Below are 18,434 nucleotides of genomic sequence, written 5' to 3' on the forward strand. Positions count from 1 at the left end.
CCAAGAACGAACCAAACAAACAAGAACTGGCTCACATCCTGCATGCACTCCTGTTTGCCAGTAACAGTCCTAGAAACATTGTTTTCACAGTCACCAGTCAACATGGTCTGCTCATTCCAGGACCTGGATAAAGCATTTGTGTGTCACTGGAAAGACAGCTGCCTTAAGCTGTACAGCCCCCAACAAGGTGCTATCAGTTAATCAGTTCAGTTGGGTACATGTGGGGTTCAACCCTAATTGCACCAAACAAGTCAGTGGAAACCAGTTGTTAGACTAGAGGTGGGGACTGTGGCTGGACTGTTAGGACTAACGTAGAACAGTAAAGTCCATGTTTATAAGAGGAGGAGACCAGGGCACACTTTGCTGTAGAAAAATAATCTACTGGGAGCATTTCCAGAGAATCTTACCCTCCCAGTTGTTAACATTATCGGTGTGTATGCAACTACACTGAGCTTCACCTCTAAAGTTTTATGATTAATTAAGAACCACAGTAAATCATATCATATCACATCCAGATTAGCCAGTTCTGAGTTTGCCGTATCTTTGCCAGAACTGGCCCACATTTGTTTTAGGATATTTGGGGAATATTTGTTATTTTACATGTAGACCACTTCAGGCTCACATCCATTTTGTCCGGGCCAGAAGGAGGCCAGCAGTGCTGCATCATTGCCTGAAGTGGCCCACGACCGTGTGCTATCTGGGAAGTAAATGCGCCGCGTGAAAAATTAATCAGTTGGGTCATGCCCATCATTAAGATCAGCCAATAAACTGTGAAACACTCAGCATCTGCTGCTATCAACTATCAAATAAAAAGGTCCTGCAGGGAGATGTTCAGTATGAAAGAAACTCCTTCACTTCTCATTTATTCTTACAGGTTTAGTTTTATTCAGTAAAATGTAAAACATGAAAACATTCAGATGTTTACTGGTTAAATCATAAAATCACCAGTGTTTTTATTTCTGAATCAGATCAGATGTTCAGAGCATCAACAGGTTCAGATTAGTGAGCGTACTAGTTTATGTTAAAGGATTAAAAATCTATAAAAAAAATATAAAACTGCAGCTTCAGTAGACAAAGATGTTTGAGGTCAGAGGTCACAATTTTGAATCTCCTGATCGGGGGAGGTGCATCAGAGGTCAAAGGTCATAGAGTCTCCTGCTGTAGCAGCAGGTCGACGGCAGCCTCCACGTCCTCCACCACATGGCTCGGCTCCACCAGGTCCGGCTCCAGGACCAGGTCCCTGTGTCCATGGAACACCGTCTCTGCGACATCGCTGCTCTGGTCGCTAGGCAACGGGGAGCGAGGGTTGTAGACACCTGTGCACACCTGAGGACAGGTAGAGCAGCTCTGTGTTAACGAGAGACCTCAAGTGTTCCCACATCATTATTAACACGGTGACTGACAGAGATGATTGACAGCTGCGTCCACCTACCAATATGGAGCGACACTCAGCAGCAGCAGACACCAGCTCCGCCTCCGGCACCGCCATCGTCACCTGACTCCCCGTTCCCTGGGCAACAAGCTTGGTATTGGTTGTCATAGCAGCATGCTGCTGAGCCAGGTAGCGGTTGTACAGGTTGGCACCGTAGATGTCTGTCATCAAGTTGTCACTAGTCAACAACAAGATGATGGTGTTATGGACAGTTTGGTTATCCAACAGTGTAGATGGTGTTATGGACAGTTTGGTTATCCAACAGCGTAGATGGTGTTATGGACAGTTTAGTTATCCAACAGTGTAGATGGTGTTATGGACAGTTTGGTTACCCAACAGTGTAGATGGTGTTATGGACAGTTTAGTTATCCAACAGTGTAGATGGTGTTATGGACAGTTTGGTTACCCAACAGTGTAGATGGTGTTATGGACAGTTTAGTTATCCAACAGTGTAGATGGTGTTATGGACAGTTTGGTTACCCAACAGTGTAGATGGTGTTATGGACAGTTTGGTTACCCAACAGTGTAGATGGTGTTATGGACAGTTTAGTTATCCAACAGTGTAGATGGTGTTATGGACAGTTTGGTTACCCAACAGCGTAGATGGTGTTATGGACAGTAGTGTAGATGGTGTTATGGACAGTTTGGTTACCCAACAGCATAGATGGTGTTATGGACAGTTTGGTTACCCAACAGCATAGATGGTGTTATGGACAGTTTGGTTACCCAACAGCATAGATGGTGTTATGGACAGTTTGGTTACCCGACAGCGTAGATGGTGGTCAGTTTGTGGTTGTGGTTCTGCAGCCTCAGCAGGTGCTCGGCATACTGGTATGTGAGCAGACTGGGTTTTCCCAGCAGCGCCTGGTACTGCAGCTCCCGCCCCGTCAGCTTTCTGTACACAGACTCCAGACACAGCAGGAACATCCCGTGACCAAATCTACAGCAACACGGCAGAGTCAAAAGTGCATCCTGAATGCAGATATGAAAACAGTTCACATCCCTGTTGTTCAGATCTTTGTGAATGTATATCTATTTTCTGTGGTTGGGTGGTCAGGTGATCAGGTGATCAGGTGGGCAGGTGGTCAGGTGATCAGGTGATCAGGTGGGCAGGTGGTCAGGTGATCAGGTGGGCAGGTGGTCAGGTGAGTAACATGGTCTTGCTGTAGAGGAGGCTGCAATTTCAGGACCACATTTCTAGGACCCTTGTCATGACACTGGCACACAGTAGCAGGAGACTGCCGTTCACTTCTCGTTCCCAACTGCAAGTGTCCTGTTTCCAACTGTGAATTGTGACAGTTTTTTAAAAAATGTAACAACGATTGTCGTGGTGTTTACTGTTGCCATGATGATGATGGTTTTGTGCCTAAACCTTACCAGACCTTAACCACAGCATTGTCACATCATAAAACATCATTTTCAACAGTGATGTGTAACGGTTTTGTAAAGCACCGATAGAGGCGGCATATCATAAAACACTAACCAAGTACTTGGACAGAAAGTAGTATTTGGGTGGAATTAACGTTTAAGACTGTAAGCACTCAGACAGAGAGCAGTATTTGGGTGGAATAAACCTTTAAGACTGTAAACACTCAGACAGAGAGCAGTATTTGGGTGGAATAAACCTTTAAGACTAAGCACTCAGACAGAGAGCAGTATTTGGGTGGAATAAACCTTTAAGACTGTAAGCACTTGGACAGAGAGCAGTATTTGGGCGGAATAAACCTTTAAGACTGTAAGCACTCAGACAGAGAGCAGTATTTGGGTGGAATAAACCTTTAAGACTAAGTACTCGGACAGAGAGCAGTATTTGGGCGGAATAAACCTTTAAGACTGTAAACACTCAGACAGAGAGCAGTATTTGGGTGGAATAAACCTTTAAGACTGTAAGTACTCAGACAGAGAGCAGTATTTGGGTGGAATAAACCTTTAAGACTAAGTACTCGGACAGAGAGCTGTATTTAGGCAGAATAAACCTTTAAGACTGTAAACACTCGGACAGAGAGCAGTATTTGGGTGGAATAAACCTTTAAGACTAAGCACTCAGACAGAGAGCAGTATTTGGGTGGAATAAACCTTTAAGACTAAGCACTCAGACAGAGAGCAGTATTTGGGTGGAATAAACCTTTAAGACTGTAAACACTCAGACAGAGAGCAGTATTTGGGTGGAATAAACCTTTAAGACTGTAAGCACTCAGACAGAGAGCAGTATTTGGGTGGAATAAACCTTTAAGACTAAGCACTCAGACAGAGAGCAGTATTTGGGTGGAATAAACCTTTAAGACTAAGCACTCAGACAGAGAGCAGTATTTGGGTGGAATAAACCTTTAAGACTAAGCACTCGGACAGAGAGCAGTATTTGGGTGGAATAAACCTTTAAGACTGTAAGTACTCAGACAGAGAGCAGTATTTGGGTGGAATAAACCTTTAAGACTGTAAGTACTCAGACAGAGAGCAGTATTTGGGTGGAATAAACCTTTAAGACTGTAAGCACTCAGACAGAGAGCAGTATTTGGGTGGAATAAACCTTTAAGACTGTAAGCACTCGGACAGAGAGCAGTATTTGGGTGGAATAAACCTTTAAGACTGTAAGTACTCAGACAGAGAGCAGTATTTGGGTGGAATAAACCTTTAAGACTGTAAGTACTCAGACAGAGAGCAGTATTTGGGTGGAATAAACCTTTAAGACTGTAAGTACTCAGACAGAGAGCAGTATTTGGGTGGAATAAACCTTTAAGACTGTAAGTACTCAGACAGAGAGCAGTTTTTTGGTGGAATAAACCTTTAAGACTGTAAGTACTCAGACAGAGAGCAGTATTTGGGTGGAATAAACCTTTAAGACTGTAAGTACTCAGACAGAGAGCAGTTTTTTGGTGGAATAAACCTTTAAGACTAAGCACTCAGACAGAGAGCAGTATTTGGGTGGAATAAACCTTTAAGACTGTAAACACTCAGACAGAGAGCAGTATTTGGGGGGAAAACTGCCTTGGTTGCACTTTTGCAGTCGTGAAAGATCAGGCCCATAAATGCAGCCTCCTCTTCTGCAGGAACATAGTATAGGATCAGGTAGTCAGATAGTCAGGTGATCAGGCAGTCAGGTGGTCATGTGGTTACCGTGGTGACGGTGCCTCAGCCATCCACATCAGGTCAATGTTGCAGGCCAGCACCGGCAGCTGAGCCGGCAGCTGCGGGTCATAAGCTGAAGCAGGTCTCCCATTGGTCAGCAGGACGTCCATTAGCAACTGCAGGTTGGTCTCCCATCTGATTGGCTCCCCGAACAGCACGATTGCTACGGAAACACAGGAAGTCAGTGAAAAATGGTCAACAAAATAAGAAACTCTCTCGTGTTTGATCTGTTTTCCTTAATTCTATATCATTTTTATATTATTAAATCTTTTTTTGGTTTTACAGTTGTTTTCATTTGTTTGTGTTTGTTGTTGTTCCAAATATCTTTTATGTCTGTGTAGAACATTGAATTGTCTCTACAAATCAATTGAAATAATTAATTATACATAATTAATTAATAATAATTAATAATCAATCAACCTTTATTCACACATGGAAATAACACACAGAAAAGAAACGAACTTTAGACAAAGGTCAACAGAAATGTAAAATACTGGATTAAATGCATCAACTGTGTTATGTGAACATAAATGAAAAACATCTGAAACATAATTAATGAGCCACAATTAGAAGCAGAATTAATAACATGATAAATGTTAATGAGCCGCAATTAGAAGCAGATTTAATAACATGATAAATGTTAATGAGCCACAATTAGAAGCAGAATTAATAACATGATACATGTTAATGAGCCACAATTAGAAGCAGATTTAATGTGTAATTGTTGAGTTACCTTCTATTTGGGGAAAATTCTGCAGAGGAGACGCCTGAAACAGGTGTACAGGTATTATGTACAGGTAATATGTATGTAGTATGTAGTGTGTAGTATGTATTGTGTAGTGTGTAGTGTGTAATGTGTAGTATGTAGTATGTATGTAGTGTGTAGTGTGTAATGTGTAGTATGTATTGTGTAGTGTGTAGTATGTATTGTGTAGTGTGTAGTATGTACTATGTATGTAGTGTGTAGTGTGTAATGTGTAGTATGTATTGTGTAGTGTGTAGTGTGTAGTATGTATTGTGTAGTGTGTAGTATGTAGTATGTATGTAGTGTGTAGTGTGTAATGTGTAGTATGTAGTGTGTAGTGTGTAGTATGTATTGTGTAGTATGTAGTATGTAGTGTGTAGTATGTAGTATGTAGTGTGTAGTGTGTAGTATGTAGTGTGTAGTGTGTAGTATGTATTGTGTAGTATGTAGTATGTAGTGTGTAGTATGTAGTATGTAGTGTGTAGTGTGTAGTATGTATTGTGTAGTATGTAGTATGTAGTGTGTAGTATGTAGTATGTAGTGTGTAGTGTGTAGTGTGTAGTATGTAGTGTGTAGTGTGTAGTATGTAGTGTGTAGTGTGTAGTATGTAGTGTGTAATGTGTAGTGTGTAGTATGTAGTATGTATGTAGTGTGTAGTGTGTAGTATGTAGTGTGTAATATGTAGTATGTTGTGTAGTATATAGTGTGTACTATGTAGTGTGTAGTATGTAGTGTGTAATGTGTAGTGTGTAGTATGTAGTATGTATGTAGTGTGTAGTATGTGGTGTGTAGTGTGTAGTATGTAGTATGTATGTAGTGCTTAGTATGTAGTATGTATGTAGTGTGTAGTGTGTAATGTGTAGTATGTAGTGTGTAGTGTGTAGTATGTATTGTGTAGTATGTAGTATGTAGTGTGTAGTATGTAGTATGTAGTGTGTAGTGTGTAGTATGTAGTGTGTAGTGTGTAGTATGTATTGTGTAGTATGTAGTATGTAGTGTGTAGTATGTAGTGTGTAGTGTGTAGTATGTAGTGTGTAGTGTGTAGTATGTAGTGTGTAATGTGTAGTGTGTAGTATGTAGTATGTAGGTAGTGTGTAGTGTGTAGTATGTAGTGTGTAATATGTAGTATGTTGTGTAGTATATAGTGTGTACTATGTAGTGTGTAGTATGTAGTGTGTAATGTGTAGTGTGTAGTATGTAGTATGTATGTAGTGTGTAGTATGTGGTGTGTAGTGTGTAGTATGTAGTATGTATGTAGTGTGTAGTATGTAGTATGTATGTAGTGTGTAGTGTGTAATGTGTAGTATGTAGTGTGTAGTGTGTAGTATGTATTGTGTAGTATGTAGTATGTAGTGTGTAGTATGTAGTATGTAGTGTGTAGTGTGTAGTATGTAGTGTGTAGTGTGTAGTATGTAGTATGTAGTGTGTAGTATGTAGTATGTAGTGTGTAGTGTGTAGTATGTATTGTGTAGTATGTAGTATGTAGTGTGTAGTATGTAGTATGTAGTGTGTAGTGTGTAGTGTGTAGTATGTAGTGTGTAGTGTGTAGTATGTAGTGTGTAATGTGTAGTGTGTATTATGTAGTATGTATGTAGTGTGTAGTGTGTAGTATGTAGTGTGTAATATGTAGTATGTTGTGTAGTATATAGTGTGTACTATGTAGTGTGTAGTATGTAGTGTGTAATGTGTAGTGTGTAGTATGTAGTATGTATGTAGTGTGTAGTATGTGGTGTGTAGTGTGTAGTATGTAGTATGTAGTATGTAGTGTGTAGTATGTAGTGTGTAGTATGTAGTATGTATTGTGTAATGTGTAGTGTGTAGTATGTAGTATGTAGTATGTAGTGTGTAGTATGTAGTGTGTAGTGTGTAGTATGTAGTGTGTAATGTGTAGTGTGTAGTATGTAGTATGTATGTAGTGTGTAGTATGTGGTATGTAGTGTGTAATGTGTAGTGTGTAGTATGTAGTGTGTAGTGTGTAATGTGTAGTGTGTAGTATGTAGTATGTAGTGTGTAGTATGTAGTGTGTAGTATGTAGTATGTATTGTGTAGTGTAGTATGTATTGTGTAGTATGTAGTGTGTAGTGTGTAGTGTGTAGTATGTAGTGTGTATGTAGTGTGTAGTGTGTAGTATGTAGTGTGTAATGTGTAGTGTGTAGTATGTAGTATGTATGTAGTGTGTAGTGTGTAGTATGTAGTGTGTAGTATGTAGTATGTTGTGTAGTATATAGTGTGTACTATGTAGTGTGTAGTATGTAGTATGTAGTGTGTAATGTGTAGTGTGTAGTATGTAGTATGTATGTAGTGTGTAGTATGTGGTGTGTAGTGTGTAGTATGTAGTATGTAGTGTGTAGTATGTAGTGTGTAGTATGTAGTATGTATTGTGTAATGTGTAGTGTGTAGTATGTAGTATGTAGTATGTAGTGTGTAGTATGTAGTGTGTAGTGTGTAGTATGTAGTGTGTAATGTGTAGTGTGTAGTATGTAGTATGTATGTAGTGTGTAGTATGTGGTATGTAGTGTGTAATGTGTAGTGTGTAGTATGTAGTATGTAGTATGTAGTGTGTAGTATGTGGTATGTAGTGTGTAATGTGTAGTGTGTAGTATGTAGTGTGTAGTATGTAGTGTGTAGTGTGTAATGTGTAGTGTGTAGTATGTAGTATGTAGTATGTAGTGTGTAGTATGTAGTGTGTAGTATGTAGTATGTATTGTGTAGTGTAGTATGTAGTGTGTAGTATGTAGTGTGTAGTGTGTAGTGTGTAGTATGTAGTGTGTAGTGTGTAGTATGTAGTGTGTAATGTGTAGTGTGTAGTATGTAGTATGTATGTAGTGTGTAGTGTGTAGTATGTAGTGTGTAGTATGTAGTATGTTGTGTAGTATATAGTGTGTACTATGTAGTGTGTAGTATGTAGTATGTAGTGTGTAATGTGTAGTGTGTAGTATGTAGTATGTATGTAGTGTGTAGTATGTGGTGTGTAGTGTGTAGTATGTAGTATGTAGTGTGTAGTATGTAGTATGTATTGTGTAATGTGTAGTGTGTAGTATGTAGTATGTGGTATGTAGTGTGTAGTGTGTAGTATGTAGTGTGTAATGTGTAGTGTGTAGTATGTAGTATGTATGTAGTGTGTAGTATGTGGTATGTAGTGTGTAATGTGTAGTGTGTAGTATGTAGCGTGTAGTGTGTAGTGTGTAGTATGTAGTGTGTAGCGTGTAGTGTGTAGTGTGTAGTATGTAGCATGTAGTGTGTAGTGTGTAGTATGTAGTGTGTAGCGTGTAGCGTGTAGTGTGTAGTGTGTAGCGTGTAGTGTGTAGTGTGTAGTATGTAGTATGTAGTGTGTAGTATGTAGCGTGTAGTGTGTAGTGTGTAGTATGTAGCATGTAGTGTGTAGTGTGTAGTGTGTAGTATGTAGTATGTGGTATGTAGTGTGTAGTGTGTAGTGTGTAGTATGTAGTGTGTAATGTGTAGTGTGTAGTATGTAGTATGTATGTAGTGTGTAGTATGTGGTATGTAGTGTGTAATGTGTAGTGTGTAGTATGTAGCATGTAGTGTGTAGTGTGTAGTATGTAGTGTGTAGCGTGTAGTGTGTAGTGTGTAGTATGTAGCATGTAGTGTGTAGTGTGTAGTATGTAGTGTGTAGCGTGTAGCGTGTAGTGTGTAGTGTGTAGTGTGTAGCGTGTAGTGTGTAGTGTGTAGTGTGTAGCGTGTAGTGTGTAGTGTGTAGTATGTAGTATGTAGTGTGTAGTATGTAGCGTGTAGTGTGTAGTGTATAGTATGTAGCATGTAGTGTGTAGTGTGTAGTGTGTAGTGTGTAGCGTGTAGTGTGTAGTGTGTAGTGTGTAGTGTGTAGCGTGTAGTGTGTAGTGTGTAGTGTGTAGTGTGTACTAACAGGCAGTTTGGGCCTCCTGTTGTGGTCCACCATGTCCAGCAGGGGGTGATGATCTCTGAGCTGCTCGATGCTCACAACCTTCTGAAAACCCAAACTGACCACAGTCAAGACTTCAACACTGAGACAGTCTGAAGATCAATCAGATCAATCAGATCAATCAGATCAATCAGATCCATCAGATCCATCAGATCAATCAGATCAATATCAATCTGAAACGATTCCTTAAGAAACTCAAGTAACTTGATTACTTGCATCAAAGCTTTGTTTAATCCGTTTAACTTTATACAGCGTGCTGTGTTTTGCACGGATGATTTTACTGTCGCACGTGTTGCAAACCTGACTGACTGATCTCCGGTACCGCGAGTCCTCGGTGCAACCTCATACACTCACCAGCCACTTTATGAGGTACACCTCACCATCACTGGGCCGGACCCCCTTATACACTCACCAGCCACTTTATGAGGTACATCTCACCATCACTGGGCCGGACCCCCTTACACACTCACCAGCCACTTTATGAGGTACATCTCACCATCACTGGGCCGGACCCCCTCATACACTCACCAGCCACTTTATGAGGTACACCTCACCATCACTGGGCCAGACCCCCTTATACACTCACCAGCCACTTTATGAGGTGAGATCAATCAGATTAATATCAACATGATCACACAATAATGTGTCAAAGCAGGTGAGAGGTGTGAAGGATACGTCCTGGTGATGTCGGTCAGCGGTCCCTGTCCCGACACCAGCACACACTTCTGATGGAAACTCTTCAACATCTGCAAAGGACTGTGGGAAAGAACCACCTGCTCCGGAGCGATCTACAGACAGAGAGAGAGTGGATACAGCGCCAGGCTCGCCTTGGATCAGCCCTTAGTTATGCTGCTATAGGCCTAGACTGCTGGGGGACTTCCCATGATGCACTGAGCTCCTCTCTCCTCCTCCTCCTCTCCATCTGTATGTATTCATGTAACATCAATGCATGTCACTAACTTTAGCTGTGGACTGACTGCTGCCCAGCGTGACGCTCACTGCTGCTGCTGCTATTATTATTAGTCATATTTCTAACATTATTATTGTTGTTATTGTTATTATTGTTGTTATTCTGCTTCTCTGTGTCTCCCTCCTTCTTTCTCTCTCAACCCAACCGGTCGAGGCAGACGGCGCCACCTAGAGTCTGGTTCTGCTTGAGGTTTCTTCCTGTTAAAGGGGAGTTTTTCCTGCTGCTGATGGAGGAATGTTGGGTCTCTGTAGATTAAAGAGTTCGGTCTAGATGTTCTATGTGGAAAGAGACCTGAGATAACTCCTGTTGGGATTTAGTGCTGTATAAATAAAATTGACTTGACTTAACTATGGCTGCTGGTGTCGCTAACTTCATGTTTCTGACTATGGAGCTGCCAATAATCAGAGCTGGTTTCTCAGCAGGTGTGTTACTGAGGGGGGAGAACCAGTTAGAAACATGGTGAAACTTGGTGGTGAACCGTGGGCTTCTGCTTAGGGCTATGCTTCCTTCAGACAGTCACCCAGCCGCCCTGGCCTCCCGGCTGCTCGGGAACTAGCGGGGGAGTAGGAGCTACGCTAGGTCGGCCTGCACCGGCTACTGGGCGCTGGCTAACTACAGTAACTGAGTCTCACCTCCAACACTGCAAATAAACTACATTTATTACATGTACCATTATCACTAAAGGAAGCAGAGGAATAACTAAACATATGACACATCAAGCAAGAGAGAGTAAGGGAGAGAGAGAAGCCATCGCTAACTGCAAAGCTAAGTTAGCTGCTAAGCTAACTGCTGAGCTAAAGCAGCTAGCAGATCTGAATAGTGTGTAACCAACTGTGGGATTAGCAAGAAATTTGCTAAAAGAAGGAGAGCGCTAAGAGTATTTGAGCAAAACTAGCATAAATATAAAGATACAGCAGGTCATTTTCTGCAGTAATGAAGAATAAAGCAAAATTTACTGAGTGGAGCAAAAACACAATCAGTAAACACAAATATGGATGTGTATATGTATGTATGTATATATATACCTGAACATCCAGCAGGTGAGACAGGTGTTTGGCCTTGTCTTCTCTCTGGCAGCTTCCTGCGTTGGTGACAAAGACGACCGGAAACATGAAGTTGTTGTTCCGGTCCAGAAGCTTCCTGAACGCTCGCCGAGCCGCCGGGATCAGCGAGCCGCCACGGACCAGCACGCCGTCCACATCAAACAGCACACCTGCCTGATGGAGACAGACAGGTGAGAGAAAGACAGGTCAGAGAGAGAGAGAAGACGTGTTCATCTGGGTTTTAGTCAGACTTTATTGTTATTATTGAACTGGGCTCTGGCAGCAAATATGAAGAAAACTAATGTCATGATTTTTCCAGAGAATAAATATCAGTTTGTCATAAATAATCATATCATTCAACATAGTATGAGTTATCACTGCTTTGGTATAAACATAACAGCATCAGGGAGTTTCAACATGGCAGCGAATGCACTACAAGAAAAAGCTCAAAGAGCTGTAAATGAAATTAAGAGAAAATTGTATTATTTCCATCCATCCATCATCCCGCCCACTGCGCTGTAGTGAAGTCTGGCGTCCACTCGGTCATCATAACTAAACCTGCTGCAACAAACATCCAACAGTCTTTACATGCACACAGAAAAACACCAACACATGCATGTAGAGCTGAATGAGGCAGATACCTGCTGATAACTAACATTCAACAGAGAGCACTCTAATGTTTTCATCACCTTAAAACCCTAACCCAACCCCCCCCCCCCCCCCCCCCCCCCCGAGACCCCCTCCGCTCCAAAACCCTCCAAACCAAGAGCTGAGCCCAGAAAAGAGTCTCCTACGTCAGCTGGTGCTGAGACTAACTGCCCCTCTCAGACACACTCTGACCAGTCTGACCAGTCTCACACCAGCACTGCTTTCCAAACACCAATCACAGTCGACCAAACTATAACACAACGTAAAGAAACTTATCTGGAGCATTGGAAAGAAGAAACTAACACACACATACACACACACACACACACACACACATACACACACACACACACACACACACATATACACACACACATACACACACACACACACACACACACATACACACACACACACACACACACATACACACACACACATACACACATACACACACATACACACATACACACACACACACACATACACACACACACACACACACACACACACACACACATACACACACACATACACACACACACACACACACACTGACCTGTCTGCTGGCAGCGCAGCGTGACAAGCATCTAACCGCCTGATGCAGGAATCTTGGACACCACATGATGTCTGTCAGCGAGCTGAGAGGCTGCTGTTTATAAAAGCTGCAGCTGTGACATCATCAGGGGGAGGAGCTACAGCCTGTTTATAAAAGCTGCAGCTGTGACATCATCAGGGGGAGGAGCTACAGCCTGTTTATAACGGCTGCAGCTGTGACATCATCAGGGGGAGGAGCTTGTAGAAAAAGCCCCAAAGTTGTGAGTTAGAGTATTAAGCACATATGTCTAATGTGCTGTCGGGTATCTGTTCGTTCAGAACTGGCTCCCAGACTGATCACATTACTATTATTTCCACCACATTTGATGGTCCTTTGAGTTGGATCTCACTGGGTTCATGTCAGAGATGGAACCATTTCCAGAGTACGAGACTCATGGTGCACACCCCACACAACACATTCACCCCCTTATGCACTGTGCACATTAATGAAGTAGGTCATCTAAGCTACATCAGTCAGAGATACAGAGGAAGTAGAGACTACTCTTTAGGAGGGTAAGGCCAGGATAACCTCCCCCACCACGTCGCCTGCACAGGCAGGGCGCTATCCTTCAAGGGACTTGTGTTATGGAGTCAACAGCCAATCCAGGAGAATCAGCTAGCCCCCCTGTTGTTACAAGATCACTTTATCTCCAGTGCTGCACCCAGACATCCACATGAGGATGGAAGAGCATCTCTTCTCTTCATAACAGCAAGCCAGAGCTAATGGTGATGAAAGCACAGCCACTGGTTGAAGGTGAACCCGAGTGTGACGAAGAGGATGACCGGCCTGCACCACCACCCCTGCAAGACCAAGTGGGGGAAGTGCTGCTGTCCAGTGACCCTCCAGTACTGCATCACCTTCATAGGAAAATAGAAGAGTGTGTTAAGGAAGAGGCAGAGCCACAAATTCAACATTCAACACATGATGCCCCTCCTGCCGTGGGACGGCACTGCCCATCATCCACCTCCCTGATTCATGCGTGTTCAGCCTCCGCCTCGGCCACACAGTTTTCCTCCAGCTGAGCCCAAATATCCTGCAGCTTACGGTGATCACAGGACCGAGCTTGGATGTAACCCAGCGCCCACACTGCGGCATTCAGGCACATCATGGACACAGCCGCTGCCCTCCAGATTGCTTCAGGGCAAGACTTCCATCATCTCAGAGCCGAGTTATCGTGGCCCACACCCAAGAAACACTAAGCTCAACTCTCCGATGCCCTTCTCAGACACGATGGTCACTCTGAATGACAACGATGGCCGACCACATTCGATAGTACCGAGGTGTATTGCTGCTGTGATGGACTCACTGGACATTAGGCATGGAGAAGTGGAATTACAGTGTGGCTCACATGTTGGTCATCTGCTACGTAAGCTGCCACCTGAGCAGCTAACTGATCATTCAGAGTGGCTGAAATACGAGTCCTGGTGCCAGGACTCTGAGGGACAGTTAGCTGTGAAAGGGGCCAGGGAGGTGCTGGTGTCCAGACCTGAGGGATGGCAGAGTAAGCAATCCATTACTGTCCTCCACAGAGTGAAGGACACAGTTAAGAAATGCAACAGGTACCTCCTTCAAAGGGAACACGAGCAAGCCATCAGTCTGTTCTGCAACACTGAGGAGCACTACCTCAGTAAGTGTAAAGCAGTATCCAGGCTAGCTCCAGGATCAGCTGACAGAATGGATAAAGAGTAACAAGAGGTGTTGGCACTATGCATGCCATGCCAGGTGGGAAAGTGTAACTTGACATAGACATGCAGCCTCTGCCAAGGGAAACACCTCCAGGTACTGCATGAGGTCAATGTTAACCTACGTAAGGAGTCAGCGGCAACAACAGTGGTGGAGAGCAATGGCACAAGGGCCACAACCGAAGTACTGTATCTAGACCAACCCACAGAATGCAGCCGGGTCCTTCTGAAAGTTGTCAAAGTTCACATTCACCATGGTGCCTGAACTCTCAACACCTATGCCGTACTGGATGATGGTTCAGAGAGGACTATGCTGTTGTGGGATGCAGCAGAGAAGTTAGGTGTGCAAGGGACCCAGGAGGACCCACCACTACTCACAATTAGACTCTTCAGTGCATCGGTGTCATTCTCCATTTCTCCTCCTGCAAAGCCAAAGACCAAGTTCAAGATTTTAGGTGCATTCACCATTGTTTGCATTGAACTAGCGGGCCATTCCTATTCCATGCCTTTCAATACAGACCCTCACAAACGTCAAGCCCTTTCTTCTCATTGGGAGAGACCGCCCCCATCTCCAGGAGGGCCTGCTGCCACTGGCATGAGAGTCTACTGACAACAGCAGCACTCCAGGTGAGCAAACTGATGAAACATTGAGAAATGATGGCATGCCGATACTGTTTCATTCAGAAGCAAGAAACTAGTAACTCATTCAAGGCAGGTCCAAGAGGCTATCAGACCGAAACCATAGAAGTCAACAGAATACTATCTTGTATTCTATGTGGATCACTGCCTCCAGACAGTCCCCGCCACCCCCGAGGCGACGCACCTTACCAACAAATTATGAGCCCTCCTAGCATCTGCAGGCTTTGAGCTGGGTCAGCAATGAACCAGAAGAGAGCTGCTCTGCTTCTGTTGAGCTATGGCTGCACATTTCAACAACAAGGCAGTTCAAAGTGCTTTACATAGAGCATAAAAGGCATCAAGACAGAATATAAAAGCAACACAAGGCGATGTGAAATGACATTTAAATACAATGATTAAGTGTTAAATTTGAAATAAAAAGAAGCTAAAATAATAAGATAAAACAGGAGAATAATAGTAACAGTGCAGTGTAAAATATTAACCCTTAATGTGGTTTAATGAAAGCTGTGATTTAAAAGAACTGAGAGTTGCAGCAGTTTGTTTCAGATATGTGGAGCATAAAAACTGAACGCTGCTTCTCCAGGTTTAGTTTTTACTCTGCGGACAGAAAGCAGACCTGATCCAGACCTGATCCAGACCTGATCCAGACCACCTGACAGGTCTGGATGGTTCATAATGTAGCAGCAGATCAGAAACCATTCAGTGCTTTATAAACCATCAGCAGTATTTTAAAATCCGTTCTCTGACAGACAGGAAGTCAGTGTAAAGATCTGAGAACTGGACTGATATGATCCACTTTCTCGGTCTTAGTGAGGACTCGAGCAGCAGCGTCTGGATCAGCTGCAGCTGTCTGATGGATGTTTTAGGGAGACCTGTGAAGACGGCGTTACAGTAGTCGAGTCTACTGAAGATAAATGCAGGACAAGTTTTTCCAAATCCTGCTGAGACATAAGTCCTTTAACTCTTGATATATTCTTCAGGTGATAGTCGGCTGTAACTTTGTAATTGTCTTAATGTGGATGTTGAAGTTCAGATTTCTGGCTCGGTTTGTAGTTTTAAACATTATCGATTGAAGCTGAGTGCTGACTTTTAATCGTTCTTCCTTGACTCTAAAATCAATGACTTCAGTTTTGTCTTTGTTTAACTGAAGAATATTCTGACACATCCAATCATTGATTTGTTCAGTGCTCTTATTCAGTGCTTGTATTGAACCACAGTCCCCTGGTGATGCGGTTATGTAAATTTGTGTGTCGTCTGCATAACTGTGGTAACATATATTGTTGTTTTCCATAATCTGAGCCAGTGGGAGCATGTAGATGTTGAACAGAAGAGGCTCCAGAATGGAGCCTTGGGGAGCTCCACATGTCATTTTTGTCCCCTCAGGTGTGTAATTACCTGTATTAGTCTCTATAATAAATTTCTGAACCACAAATCATTCATGAATACTCATCAGTCACATATAAACATGTGATTAATCCTTAATGAAGCTTTCAGAGAGCAGATAGAGTTAATTCTTTAGTATAATTAGTAGTATCTTTAGATTTACAGTCTTATCTCATAAAACAGGAGATCATAATTTCACTGTGAGGAATGCAACAGTATTTTTGATTTTTTTTGAATAAATATGGATCAAACACAGAAAATGTGAATCAGCTGCACACAAATGTTTTTAATATTTCCATGTTTGTATATTCTGGGTGGAGAAGTCGGTGTTCAGGGTGTTTTTACTGCTGTCAGATGTAAAAGGAGATCAAACTTAACAGAATGTAAGAGTTAAAATCCTGCACTGAAGTGTTTTATGAACTAAACTTTTGTTTATCTGTTTTTTTAAAATCTGATGATTTGTGAAGCTTTTTGTAATGTGGATTCTGAAAAATGCTCAATTAATAAAGATTATTATAATTATTATTATTATTATTATTATTAAAGTGTGTTTATTTGGCCTAAAACATGGAATCAAACATTAAAATACCAACAGAACAACACACACACACTTACACATACACACATACACACACACACACACACACACACACACACACACACACTCACACACACACACTCACACACACACACACACTCACACACACACACACACACACATACACACACACACACTGATTAAATGCGGCTGATGGCAGTTTGCGCCTCACATGACATCACATGCAGCGTTCGGCCATTAATCAGCCAATCACATGCTGCAGAATGCTGCAACTTATCAACCAATCAGCTGCCAGATTGAAGCCACATGATGAGACACACAAAGAGGAGCATGAACCCGGTGAGGACGACGGGTCTGAGACAGACAGACAGGTTTTATATGAATATATTATGGGATATATCCTGCACAGTAATCACATCCGTTTATATTTATGGGACAAATGAAAGGAAACACCAACATGTGTTATTGATTAGTGTGTTATTAAGGTGTTGAGCCTCCAGAACAGCTTCAGAGCTGCTTGTTATTGATCCTACAGTCTCTGAACATCCTCGTTCATAAAGATCTTCCTCATGTGGTGTTGTGATGATGATGATGATGCAGAGCGCTGTCTGACACGTCAGCTGGGTTAAGGTGACTGTGAAGGTCATAAATGATATATATATCATTTAATCCTCATCAAACCAGGTTTGTCGTGTGTCTCTTTGTCGCGCTGTAACTCAGAAATAAGTTTTCATTTCCTGCAGATACTGAAGTTCAACCTCAAGATCTGCACACACATCTTAACCCTACGGAGGACACTTGCGTGCCGCAGGCGTTTTCAGCTCAGAGGCTTTGTAGAGCACAAAACTGAGATCATTTGATATTGTAATTCATTTTTTAATTTATTGCTTAGACATGCTGTTTAATTAAACAACTTTATTACTGTTGGTGAAAATTCCTCTTTAAAGAAGAACCAAAGTGTCAGTAATCTGTAATCAATCCAAACAGTCATCTTTGACATCAGTGGGAGGAATATTTACTATTTAATACTAATCTGTCCCCTTTTCCATGACTGGATCAACAGCAGACTCATTAATGCATATGTGTCATTAAGACATTAAGACATCAACATTATTTATAAGCTAAATTAGCCACAGCATGTCCAACAGAACTTATCTAACGTATGTCTCATGAAAATCCTGTCAGCAGCATCCTGAGCAGCACAGACAGGTGAGCTCTGATGTCACAGACAGGTGAGCTCTGATGTCACAGACAGGTGAGCTCTGATGTCACAGACACACACAGACAGGTGAGCTCTGATGTCACAGACAGGTGAGCTCTGATGTCACAGACAGGTGAGCTCTGATGTCACAGACAGGTGAGCTCTATTTGACTCAAATCCACAAACAGGATCTCAGGTGCAGCAGCGAGTTACAGAGCAGCACATTACCTGCAGGATCATTTCATTTATTGTGTCTATATGTTCATTTTAAATGTTATATATTAAAAATAAAACTACCTGAGTATGAGCACAAGAAATGTCCTCTGCAGGATCAGGAGGAGCCAGAGACGAACATTCAGCTCAAAACTTATTATTCATTATTAAAATGGGGTCACGGCTGCAGTCGAGGATCTGATGAAAAAAGGACATTTATAGGACAAATTAAGTCTACGACAAAGGTCTTTTATTTTACAATAGTAAGAAATAACT

General features: G+C 42.2%; 1 protein-coding gene across 1 annotated transcript; it reads right to left on the bottom strand.

The window, feature by feature from the left end:
* Positions 1 to 916: 916 nt before the first annotated feature.
* zgc:77375 (uncharacterized protein LOC402927 homolog) lies at positions 917 to 16,664 on the bottom strand. The gene is made up of 9 exons (XM_067586088.1): positions 12,443 to 16,664; positions 11,218 to 11,409; positions 9,898 to 10,010; positions 9,187 to 9,280; positions 5,292 to 5,325; positions 4,547 to 4,721; positions 2,196 to 2,372; positions 1,433 to 1,610; positions 917 to 1,326 (listed from the first exon to the last, which is right to left on the bottom strand). The coding sequence occupies exons 1-9, from the start codon at positions 12,506 to 12,508 to the stop codon at positions 1,144 to 1,146; spliced, it is 1,212 nt and encodes a 403-aa protein (XP_067442189.1). The 5' UTR covers positions 12,509 to 16,664; the 3' UTR covers positions 917 to 1,143.
* Between the last annotated feature and the right edge of the window lie 1,770 nt (positions 16,665 to 18,434).

The sequence above is a fragment of the Thunnus thynnus genome, chromosome 4 (assembly GCF_963924715.1).
Source record: "Thunnus thynnus chromosome 4, fThuThy2.1, whole genome shotgun sequence".
NCBI classification, from domain to species: Eukaryota; Metazoa; Chordata; class Actinopteri; order Scombriformes; family Scombridae; genus Thunnus; species Thunnus thynnus.